This window comes from Archocentrus centrarchus, chromosome 10 (assembly GCF_007364275.1).
Source record: "Archocentrus centrarchus isolate MPI-CPG fArcCen1 chromosome 10, fArcCen1, whole genome shotgun sequence".
Classification (NCBI taxonomy): Eukaryota; Metazoa; Chordata; class Actinopteri; order Cichliformes; family Cichlidae; genus Archocentrus; species Archocentrus centrarchus.
Window position 1 is genome coordinate 19,085,347 of NC_044355.1, and position 10,892 is coordinate 19,096,238.

The window sequence follows — 10,892 nt, forward strand, 5'->3', positions numbered from 1 at the left end:
TCATGCTCTTATATAACACATCTATTATGTTGCCCTGCAGAGAGCCTGCTTCAGAAATCATCTTTTCTCACACTCTGAATTCTTTAATATGGCCTTAATAGTTTCACGAAAACACCCCTGTGAGCAAAAAACACCAATTTTACAATGGAAGCAGATAGTATTTGATGCCCTGCAGCTGCAGTGAAGTAGCTTAAACTGCCGGCTGCGGTGGTCGGTCTGTCTGTCTGTCACACGGATCAATAGGTGGTGCTCTTGCATGGGCTGCTTAACTTTCCCCCCTCTGCCCTCTCTCCAAGTCGCAGAAGAAGTTCATCTTTGTGCACCCTTTTTTTCTTTCTACTGCTGTGTGATCATACATTTATTAATAACAAATTGCTGACGTCATCTGACAAGTTGAGGGAAGATCGTTTACGTAGAGGGTGATGATGTGATTGGTCGCTGAATTAAAAAGGACAAAATGATGCATATTTGGAGGAAAGATGTTGTTTTCGTTCTTTTTTTTTTTTTTGTCTTGCTCGTGTTTTGTACGTGTGTGACAACAAAATTACAGCACCGAGGCTTCACGTTAAGCAGCCTTACACACACACACACACACACACACAGCACTCCGTGCGCGCAGCCGGGGCTGTGCGTCCGAGTGCGCCAGTGAGTGTGTGTTTTGAATTCAAATGCAGCAACACACCAGAACTGCAAATGCGGAGACTGAGGAGAGGATGGCGATGATGTGTTTGGGGAGAACGGAAGCCTTCACATTTTTTTTTCTCCCGCCCCCCCTCCAAAATGTAATTAACGTCCTGGCTCTCACGTATACTGCCCCACGACAAGTATAACTCACTTCAGAGGACATTGCGGCCATGCCAGGTACATTTGGCAACATTAAGCGGGGTAATGATAATAAAGATTCACCTACCATGTTGACTTCTGAGACCATGTCTATGCTCGCTATGTCTATATTCATCCCCACAGCCACCGGGGCACCTGTGAAAAGGGGGTTAAAATGAGGCATTAACACAAGAGAAATGAATTATTCTCCTCATCATGTAAATTTTAACAAATTCGTGACGCGAGCACAGGTTCATCTCTGAACCTACAGGAGACTCGTGCATCATCAGCCTGAGCAGAAAAACCTACACGGTTGATACACAGATGAGCTTAAATGGCGTTAATTTCATTTATTTAGCGGAGTAATCAAACATTGATGAGCGGTATCGATCACGTTAAAAGCCCCCCTCATCAAATGAAATACATGCACATCATCTCTCTTAGGCTAATTGGAAAGGCCTATTTGACTGTGAAGGGATAATTATGTAAATGAAAGCAGATTTTGCGATTCATTAACCATGTATCGCACGTCAGGAGGGCGTGAAAACATGACATTCCCGTTTTCAATTTGCTCGTTACCTCCGAAATCTGGCCTCAACCGAATGTCGTATCCTTTCATCAGCCTGTCCACTGTTTCTTTTACCAGAGGCATATTGCTCGGATCTTTGATATCCTTGACGCTGTAGAGAAAAGGTGGTGTAATGCAAAAAAAATAAATAAATAATAATAAAAAAATAGCTCATTAATACCACACGCCAGGGACGCTTTCACAGAGCTTAAATCGCATGCAAGACCAAAATAAAGCATAAACGAGATTACCTTTGAGCCCACACAAAAGTCACTAGTAAAGAAAAAGTCAAAATCCCAAAGTGGTTTTTCCTGATCCTCCCCATCGCAACAGCTTTTGAGGTGCCTTCGGGATGCGAGTGAGGAGAGCGCACATCCAACTTACTCCAGACGGTGCAGAGGAGCCAATGAGGGGCGCATGCGTGCAGCCAGCCCAAGATCAAAGAGTGGAGACTGATGATGGTGGATGAGCAGTTTCCATTGCAGAGAAAAATATTAAAGGGACAAGTGAATGTGCGTAATGAAGAAACAAGGATTTGTGGCAGGAGTGAAAACACCGACAACCGTGTTCGTTTTAGGCTGCTTTTTATTCTTTATGTTTTTTACGTGGCGGATGAGTTTGTCTATTTCCTGACAAGGTCAAGGAACGGGATAAACTGTAGGGTTAAAAATGGTCAGACTGAGTTCAGAGCAACTTTATTTCTTCTGTTTTCATGTTACTGGATGTATTAATTGCTTAAGGAGAAGCCATCCATTACAGGTGCATAAGCCTACTTTACACAACTACCTTTTATGTGCCATACATACAAAAATAGGAAGTGAACACCATCAACACCCATGGGCACATATCCCACTCCTCCCTGCAGTGTTTCCAAAGGACCTGCTGTACTTCTAGAAATGCAAGGGGAGCACCAAAGCAGAGAGGTGGGATGGAAAACACAATCCCACAATTGGTCTTCTTTTTTTTTTTCTTTTTTTTTTTTCAGGTTTCAGTACATTTTTGAAGCTTCAAGGAGGGATGCAGCCTCCTCTAAACTGCCTTTGATGTTGTTGTAGTGGGAGCTGTGCTTCTGTAGAGGGCAGGCTTTTGAAAGCGTTGGTTCACTGTTGCATCACCACCAGTTAAAGCCATCATAGATTATATCATCCACATCTTTTTGATGTGTTTCTTGGTTTGTGCGTGTATGAACGTCATGCATACTGTATGTGTGTGGTGTCTGCTTTGGTCCGAGGGTCTCAGAAGTTGTTGTGTGTACGTGGTGGGGTTTAAAGTGGCCTAGGCCCCGTGAAGGGCGGCTCTTCAGCTACTGATCAGAACACAAGTGGGCAGTGGTCACAGCCTGTGAAATGAATAGATGTGCAGCGGGAGAATAAATGAGTTTCTGATTCATTTCCTCTGTCAGATGAGAGCACAGTGAATGCTGAGAGCTCGTTCGCAGAGACAGAGGCGGGTGAGGTGAGGCCGGCTGGATGCTGAAGGTCTCTCAGGCTGCACATGCCCTTTTCCAGGTCTTCTCAGTCTAGCTCCATATCCCTGCAAGACCAGAAAACAGCAGAGTGAAAGGAAAAAAAAGTGAGCAGAGTGTACAGAAGCCTCTCTGTTTCCACATTCAGAGATGCTCTCTCTGCAGTATACTGCACAGCCCAAACTGTTACCGTGCTCCCTGTCCTCTCCCAGAAAAAAAGTAGCAGGCGTGAGACATGGCAAAAATATAAAGGGAAGAGATGTGATGCAGCTGCTCTCATGCTCTCCATCTTGTCTCTCTCATTATTCTGCAGAACGTTATAAACAAAGCAACCATAAAAATTCTCTGACAGGAACATGAGAAGCATGATGAGCAGATTTGCACTCCCTAGTGTTACATAACAGATCTCCCTCTCTCTCTCTCTCCCCCATCTCTCCCTCTGCCTCTCTCCATCTTTTTGTACTGTATCTCTCTTTTTCTTTCTTGGACATGGAGCTTTGTGTTCTATAAGTGGCTCACTTATAGGGGGGAACGTGAACAGCCGCTCATTCGTGTGGTTGATGCATAAAGTAAACTCAGGTTTGTTTCCACCTTGTAGAAGAAGCATTAACACACCCCCAGTAAACCTTATATAAAAGAAAAGAAGCTTGATGCTTACTTCCCTCTCAAATTAACTGAGCCTGTTTTTGTATTGTAAATCTATGATGATGATGATGATAAAAGCCACACAGCGCTGGCGTCAATGCAGCAGCAACGCCACCTAACATCATTCTCCTCTTCTTTTTTTTTTTTTCCTTTTTCGCCTACAACTCCCGGGGCTGTTTCAGCATTAGAAATTATTGATGTCTTTACTGCCTAGATAAAAGTGTTTGACAAAAATTGTGGGTAGTTATTGTTCCACTGAAACTATTACATGAGCAAGACAGGATTGTGGCTCTTTGGGACACAGAGTAAGTATGTGCACACATTTTTTTGTTTTGTTTTGTTTTGTCTATTGTAGGATGTCTTTAACCTCATCTGCAGGATGCTGGATGCCCTCCAACTCTGTGTTAGCCATTTTCACTGCTTTCTGCATGACTCCAAAGGTGAGATTTAACCATTTACTAAGATGTAAACAAGGATAAATTAAAAAATAAAATATTTAATGCTTTCTTGTTGTCTTTTTTATCTTGTCTGAATGATTTTAACTAATAGAGCATCTTAATGTGAGGTGCATTCAAAACCTTTAACGTCTCTGCCCCTAAAAAGCAAAACCCACTGTACCTGTGCAGCAGTGCACCACTTTTAGGTCCCCTGCTATGTTTAGGCTGCTCCCCATAATCCCATTCTGACCACTTGGCATTTGTGAGTCTGCCAGTGCATGCAGATTGTGGGTGCAAACTGTGCCTTTGCAGCTAAAAACATCTGCATTTTGAATCCTCTGTTTGCACAATGGCCCGCACCATATTTGAGGTTGTTTGCATCAAAGGTTCTCCCTCAAACCACTCAGGACATTCTAGTCCAACCCAGAACAACCTTGTGAAAGCCCTGGTCATACTCCTGTCACCTGTAATGATGCTCAAGATGAAGGTTGGCTCACTCTGATGCAGAGTTTTGAATTTTGAGCTCCACACATAGCGGGGGTACTAGGAACGGTGCAGTGATGCACAGGGAGACTATCTTGAAGGGGATAGCAGTCAAATTTAAATCAGTTTCTCTCATTTATGCCTGATATTTTTCTAGTGAAGCAAAAAAACACCTACACCTAACACACTGTTAGGTGTAACTGTAGGTAGAAACTGCTTTTTGTAAAGTCAAAATATTGTAATATCCAATAACAGCTATGGAAAAACAGCAAAACAGAAGGCTGATGATATTCCACACTTTTTATCTGTAAACAAATTTCATGTTAGGACAAATGCCGATGTACTTCTCTGTACTTCCTGACTTTTGCTTTCCTCTCTGATTCACAAAAATAGTATTGCAGCCTTTAGCAAATGTACTGAGATGTGTCTTAGGTGTGCACTTAGTGGTGTTTGGGCCATAATGGAGCGCTGTGGCACAGAAGAATAAGCTCAAGCCTGGTAACACACACTTAGGGAAATAAATTCTGTTTGTTTCTGCCTTGTTTTGCTCATGAATTATTGATAATTACTTACCTTTTAAATATCTGGACTTGCCAATGGTGCCTTTTCCCTAACAGACGTACAAGACAGACAGAAACAGATGTACCAGCATAATCAAGAACAGGATGTTTACCTGGGCTTCTCCATTGTGTCTTTGACCAGATAAATATACCAGTAGACCAGGTTGAAGAGAGCAAAAGTAAGGGGGAAGAGGATGCGGGCATACGCATCAATAGGGCTGGTGCCAGCCAGTTGTGGGATTTGGGGAATGGCTGAGCCCTGCTGGAGGAAAATGGGCTGAAGGCGAAAACGTCCTTGCTCACTGCGGCTCACTGAGTGGTTTCTCCTCTTCAGGCCTTCCTGGGGGCTGCTGTCCAACTGATGGGAGAAGCAGCAGGCATGATTTTGTGGAAAAGTGGAAAGAGGTGGAATAAGGTAAGTGTTGGCTTTGTGTTAATCATTGAGAGGGGGAAAAAAAGGCAGGAGAAATTTTTATCCTCTAAATTCATACATGAGAACATGTTAGTGTCATGTACACAAGGCTGCAAGTTGTTTCCACAGGCAGGTCCTTGCAATGGCATATATCCCTGTATTTCTATAGGAAGCAGCGGGAAGTTTTCAGCATGCATATATGATGGCTATGAGATCACACAGGGAGGAGTGCTGAAGCGGCTCTCTGTTCTCACACTGAAGCTATTTTTAAAGCTCTAACCATAAGATCTACACGTGAGGCAGGTCCCAGGAGGACACCGGGGTGGCTTACTGTATTAGCATAAAGTATGCAGTATATAGGTAGCCCAGAGATGAGCGTACACAACAAGCCACATTACTTTTTAATGTGTTGTGTGGCCTGAATGAGAAGAATGAAAGAGGCAGGGAGACTACTTGGAAATGCATAGAAAAAGACTCGTGTGTGTGTGTGAGACGTCATTTCTTTTTATTCTGAGTCTAGAGCTGCTGACTGTCTGTTTGTCACTAACATCAATGCATCAAACAGAGACTTAGAGACTCTGTACCTATAGCCTCGACATTATTAGCTCTGGAGATACACTGTGGAGAAAAATGACGTAACTGAGCAGGCTGCTTCTATAAAAAGCTTTAAGACAACACCTATCCTGTCAACTCATAAAACTGTCTGCAAAGATGCAGCCTATAGGGTATACAAGTCTCTGTGTTCATAACTGGAAACTCACCGCATCTTCACAACATCTCTCCTCAGCAACAAAATTAATACCTGTAGTCCCAGATGTAACCTTTAAAATATACAGTATGTATTTCACTTTGTCATGGATATGTTTAAAAAAATTAGGTTAATCTATGCCACATAGTTAGCATTGCTCTATCACACCACAGTGAGATTTACACTACCACTCAACATTTTAGGGTTACTTAGAAATGTCCTTGTTTTTACAAGAAAAGCGCACCGACTGTCGTCTAATGTCTACAAAGGCCTGTTTGTCCTAGTGATAGTTTCTGTTACCCTATTTTAAGTTTATCATGTTTAAAGGTTGATTTATCATTAGTAACTGGAGCATCATCTCAAAATCAACCTTAAAAAGGAAATTTGTTTGCTCCTTTTCTCAGTGAATGAAGGTCATTCCATGCAGGAAACTGTGCCCAAAAATAAATATCACTCCATGGTGTGTACCACTCCTTTTGCAAACCACCACAATCTTATTCTTTCCTGAAGCTGCCAGTTGACAACCTGAGAGGCGTTTGTTTCTCAGACTAAAGACTCAGCTATCAGATCTGTGCTTCTCTTTTTATTCAGGTTAGAATCAGCATGTCCTGTTCTGTGAAGAGAGTAGTACACACCAGGGGTTTTTTATGGTACTTTCCCACATGTGTGCCTTCATTTCTTAAATTAAGAATAATGATAACATTTATAATAAATTATGGTGGTTTGGGCTATTTTAAGCCTACACTGTAAGCACAAAGGCGGATTCCCCAGACACTTGACAGGGCAAATTTATTGCTTCTTGTATTAGTGTGATTGTGTGATCAATAAGGCTTTCAACATGATAAACTTGCATTGGATAATGGAAAGTGCCATTAGTGCCACGATTGCTGAAAATGGGCCCCCTCATGCCTTAAAAATCATGATTAATGACTCCATTAATCAGTTACTGTCATTTCTGATCGATTTCATGTAAAAGCAAAAGTAGTTTTCTTTATAAAGTGAGACATTTCTAACTAACCCCAAACATTTAAGCATTTGTGCATTGAAAGCCACTTTTGAAATGTATCAAAATCAGTGGCGCAGATTCAGAAATAGCTTCTTCACATTCCTCTTTCTTAACACAACCTGGTGACTGCATTACCCACAGTAAAACCCAGCCACACCATATCTGTAGCTTGTATAGTAGCTTGTAATGTAGCTTGTAGCCATTATCCCACAGAGATGAAGAGCAGGCTAAAAAGGGTTTCATTCTTTTCTCACCCCAATGAAATTTGTTCATTTTCAAGTCATTTATTGGGCCCTCTGGTGGAACGATCAGTAGGGTTCCCCTATAAAGAAGGTATATGCAGCTTTTCTACACTTTAACACTTTGCTAACTGAATCACACACACACGCGCGCACACACGCCCACACATGCGCACACACACACACACACACACACACACACACACACACACACACACACACACACACACACACACACACAAATCGCCCATTATGAAAACTGCTTACCGAAACTGTGTCATCATCATCGCTGCCAGTGGCCAGAACCTCAAGCTTCTCCTGTCTGTCCATCTTCTTCTTCAGACGGTGGGCCTGCAAGGTGGCAAAGTAGTTCACCGCCGCAAATTCAACGAGAGCTGACGCCACAAAGGCAAAACACACAGCAATAAACCAATCCATTGCGGTGGCGTAGGCTACTTTAGGCAGGGACTGCCGAGCGCTGATGCTTAAGGTGGTCATGGTCAGCACTGTGGTGATGCCTGAAGGGGAGCACAGTATTTAGGAATCACACATGCAGATGGAGATTAGATCAAACTGGGTAAGAGGGGAGAGGGGCATACCAGCAACTGTGCGTGCAGGAACAGACTCTTTGTTGATCCAAAAAGAGACTTGTGACAGTACGACAACCATTATAAGAGGGATATAGGTCTGTATGAGGTAGTAGCCCAGCTTCCTCTGGAGGTGAAAATGGACCACCTGCACAGAGTAGTGACCTGCAAGATAAACAGCACGTGAGAAGAGACCAAGTGTGAGGGACAGAGCATGGTTGCACAGAATGGACGCCCTTGCTTGCCCTTCAAATGGAAAAGCAGCTGAGAGAAACAGTTACTGATGCTGCTAAGACTGGAATAGGCTGCTAACAGTAAGAGAGCAAAAGAAAGAAGAGAGGAGGGAAGACAGTGGGCCCAAAAAAAAAGAGGAAGGAAAGAGGAAGAGGAAGGAAGGGGCCGGTGAGGTGGGGGCTGGAGGAGAGCATGCAGTGCCACTATGTGTTTGCTGCCCCTGGTCTGTCTGAACACATGCATGCAGACACTCACGGACCGAAAACATGCTGCATCCATCTCACACAAACACACACACACACACACACACACACACACACACACACACACACACACACACACACACACACACACACACACACACACACACTTATTTAGACAATCCCTGTCTTACTCTGTGTTTCTTAAACATGTATCATCACTACATTTTGGAGCCTGCCTCATCCTTTTCTGCTCCATTCGAGGAATGCGCTGGATTCACAGCAGGAAGGCTTTTCTCTGGTGAAAAGAGAAAATGCACACACAGACACACACACACAACTCATCCTTCCCCCTCTCTGTCTGTGCATCCACCGGGCTTTAAACCGTGTAGTTCTTTTTAAGGCGCACCGTCCGTATTAGGGCCTGACCACTTAAGCATCTTAGATGACCGCTCAAGGAAGTCTTTGCTTTTATATCGGCCTGCTGCGGGGGAGTAACAGACAGTACTGCAGGGCTTGAAGGTACTCGTTTGACCTCTCTACTCAAACATTCATCAGCTCTTAAGAATTTTTAATTAATGAAGTGTCTATGTGTGGCTGTGGCTGTAATAGGCTGCTTATAAAAAGACTATTTTGAGCATTTACCTGTGTTTGATTTGAATATCTCACTGGACAAAGTTTGTCCCACAAGATCATACTGCAGAAGACTCATTGACTCTTTTGGACACTCCACAGAAGCTACTGGCCCCTTCCTCCAGGTGAAAATAATTTCACTGCTGGTGTAGGCATCTAAAACAGGAAAGAGAAAAAACTAACTGCTCAAAGGTCACATTTATAAATCTGTATATTCCCGGATGCTAGTCTTGATCTGAAATACTCACAGCTTCCAAACCGTAGAGGACAGGAATGGCCGTCCATGGGGAAATCCATCAGCCTCATCGGACACTCTGCACTGATTGTGAGCCTAAAAGCAGGAGGACACACAGGGATCAATCTCACATTTACATTTAAATTAACCTTATGTCTAGCAAAGAAGATTTTATCCAAAAATCACCTCATGGTGTAGAGGACAGTCCCGTTCTGCATAATACGGAAGAGCTTGTTGGGTGTGGTCATGTTATGGGAAATGGACTTCTTGGAGTTTCTGAAGAAAGTGTCTGGCGTCCAGATTTTGTCCACCATGCGGTTATTCAGCCGCAGGATTTCAATGGGGCCCTCGAATTTCAACCTCTCATCTACCCACATCTGACGGAAGAACATATCCATGGTGTACTCCTGAGGCATAAACATAATGTTATTATAATGCAAATAAAACCCAAAAAAGCTCACAGCTGCAATCCCAAATTTCTATCTTTGTCCATTCATCAGCCCGCACAAGACTGAAGTGAAAGGTGAGGAGAGATGATGAGGCAGTGATGGATGCCACTCATCCTAGATAATCATTAATCAATCTACTCAGCCATCCTCGCTCTCTGACATGTTGTCATATTGATTTAGAGGCCATCAATAACGGAGTTATAGGCCTGGTCAAACAGATTAAAGCTCATTAGATGGTCTCATGGCAGAGTGCCCATAAGGCTGGTCACTGAAGCACTATTATCTCCCACAGTCAGCGCATATACACTTCCTGACAGAAGTAGTATCTTACCATTTCAACATCTGAAACAGGTCCAAAGCTGGTGACAAAGATGTCCGTTTTCACCTCGGTAACACCGCCTGCAACATTAATTAACAAATGCAAAATGTACCTAGAGCACAAGAGTGCTGTTGCATAATGCATTGATCGCATAAGACTCCAAGAATAAGGCACCAGGATATAAAGTTTAAGTTACCTCCAGAACCGGGTCGGAGTCTGTTGTCATAACCATCCAAAAGTCTATCCAAAATGCGAGTGATGTTGTCTGAGTATATCTTTTCATTTCCCCATACATTACCTAGACTGCAGAGAGAAAATAAAGCCTTAAACTCAAAGGATCACCGTACCCTGCTCCATGTTAAACTCCAAAAAGAGAGGACTCACCTCATCCAGCAGATACAAGCAGCTAAAGTAAACGAGTGGATGGACATCCTTGACTGCAGCTATCTAGTTTTTAATATTTTTTTTCAGGAGGTCAGAAAATAAAAATGCCATTTCAGAGGAACATTTCTTCTTGCGTGTCGTTAAGGTGAACGGTAGGTATGCATATGGAGGCAGGGAGAGTAATCTAATTAACAGATTAAGAAATCCACTCCATTTTTAGACAAACACCAGATTCAGCTTTATGTTGAAGCTAAAAGAAGATAATTAAAACATGAAATAAATGCAACACGTGGAATTTCGGTAACGCTAAAAAAAAAAGTGCTGTCAACTGTCAGTGCCAAACAGCTTATGGTTTATGGTGGGTCTCACGGGAGCAGGTTTTCTAATTATGTAGTTCATCCATTCCGGCAGTAGATGGCGCTGCAGCCCCTATGATATTCACAACCGGAAATGAACCAAAAACTGA

General features: G+C 42.9%; 2 protein-coding genes across 3 annotated transcripts in view; both read right to left on the reverse strand.

The window, feature by feature from the left end:
* The window catches only part of gabrb2a (gamma-aminobutyric acid type A receptor subunit beta2a), a 31,574-nt gene extending 29,785 nt beyond the window's left edge, over positions 1–1,789 (reverse strand). The window contains 3 exon segments of the mRNA XM_030739186.1: positions 911–978; positions 1,402–1,502; positions 1,642–1,789. Coding sequence (XP_030595046.1) covers positions 911–978; positions 1,402–1,502; positions 1,642–1,715 — 243 coding nt within the window. The 5' untranslated portion in view covers positions 1,716–1,789.
* A 168-nt stretch (positions 1,790–1,957) lies between these two features.
* On the reverse strand, positions 1,958–10,863 carry gabra6a (gamma-aminobutyric acid type A receptor subunit alpha6a). Of its 2 annotated transcripts, XM_030738811.1 has the most exons (10): positions 10,427–10,829; positions 10,239–10,345; positions 10,055–10,122; positions 9,461–9,681; positions 9,288–9,370; positions 9,052–9,195; positions 7,985–8,137; positions 7,653–7,903; positions 5,094–5,338; positions 1,958–2,923 (listed from the first exon to the last, which is right to left on the reverse strand). In XM_030738811.1, the coding sequence occupies exons 1-10, from the start codon at positions 10,471–10,473 to the stop codon at positions 2,905–2,907; spliced, it is 1,338 nt and encodes a 445-aa protein (XP_030594671.1). In that variant the 5' UTR covers positions 10,474–10,829; the 3' UTR covers positions 1,958–2,904. The 2 variants fall into 2 exon arrangements, with proteins under 2 accessions (XP_030594671.1, XP_030594672.1); XM_030738812.1 differs by lacking the exon at positions 5,094–5,338 and having other exon boundaries at positions 10,427–10,863.
* Between the last annotated feature and the right edge of the window lie 29 nt (positions 10,864–10,892).

Bases quoted from the DNA above. Each gene is read 5' to 3' on its own strand.
- gabra6a (XM_030738811.1), bottom strand. From the start codon at position 10,473: ATGTCCATCCACTCGTTTACTTTAGCTGCTTGTATCTGCTGGATGAG. The intron at 10,346-10,426 runs GTGAGTCCTCTC...TTCTCTCTGCAG, and splicing joins GCTTGTATCTGCTGGATGAG to TCTAGGTAATGTATGGGGAA. The intron at 8,138-9,051 runs GTAAATGCTCAA...TTTATCTTGCAG, and splicing joins GATATTCAAATCAAACACAG to GTCACTACTCTGTGCAGGTG.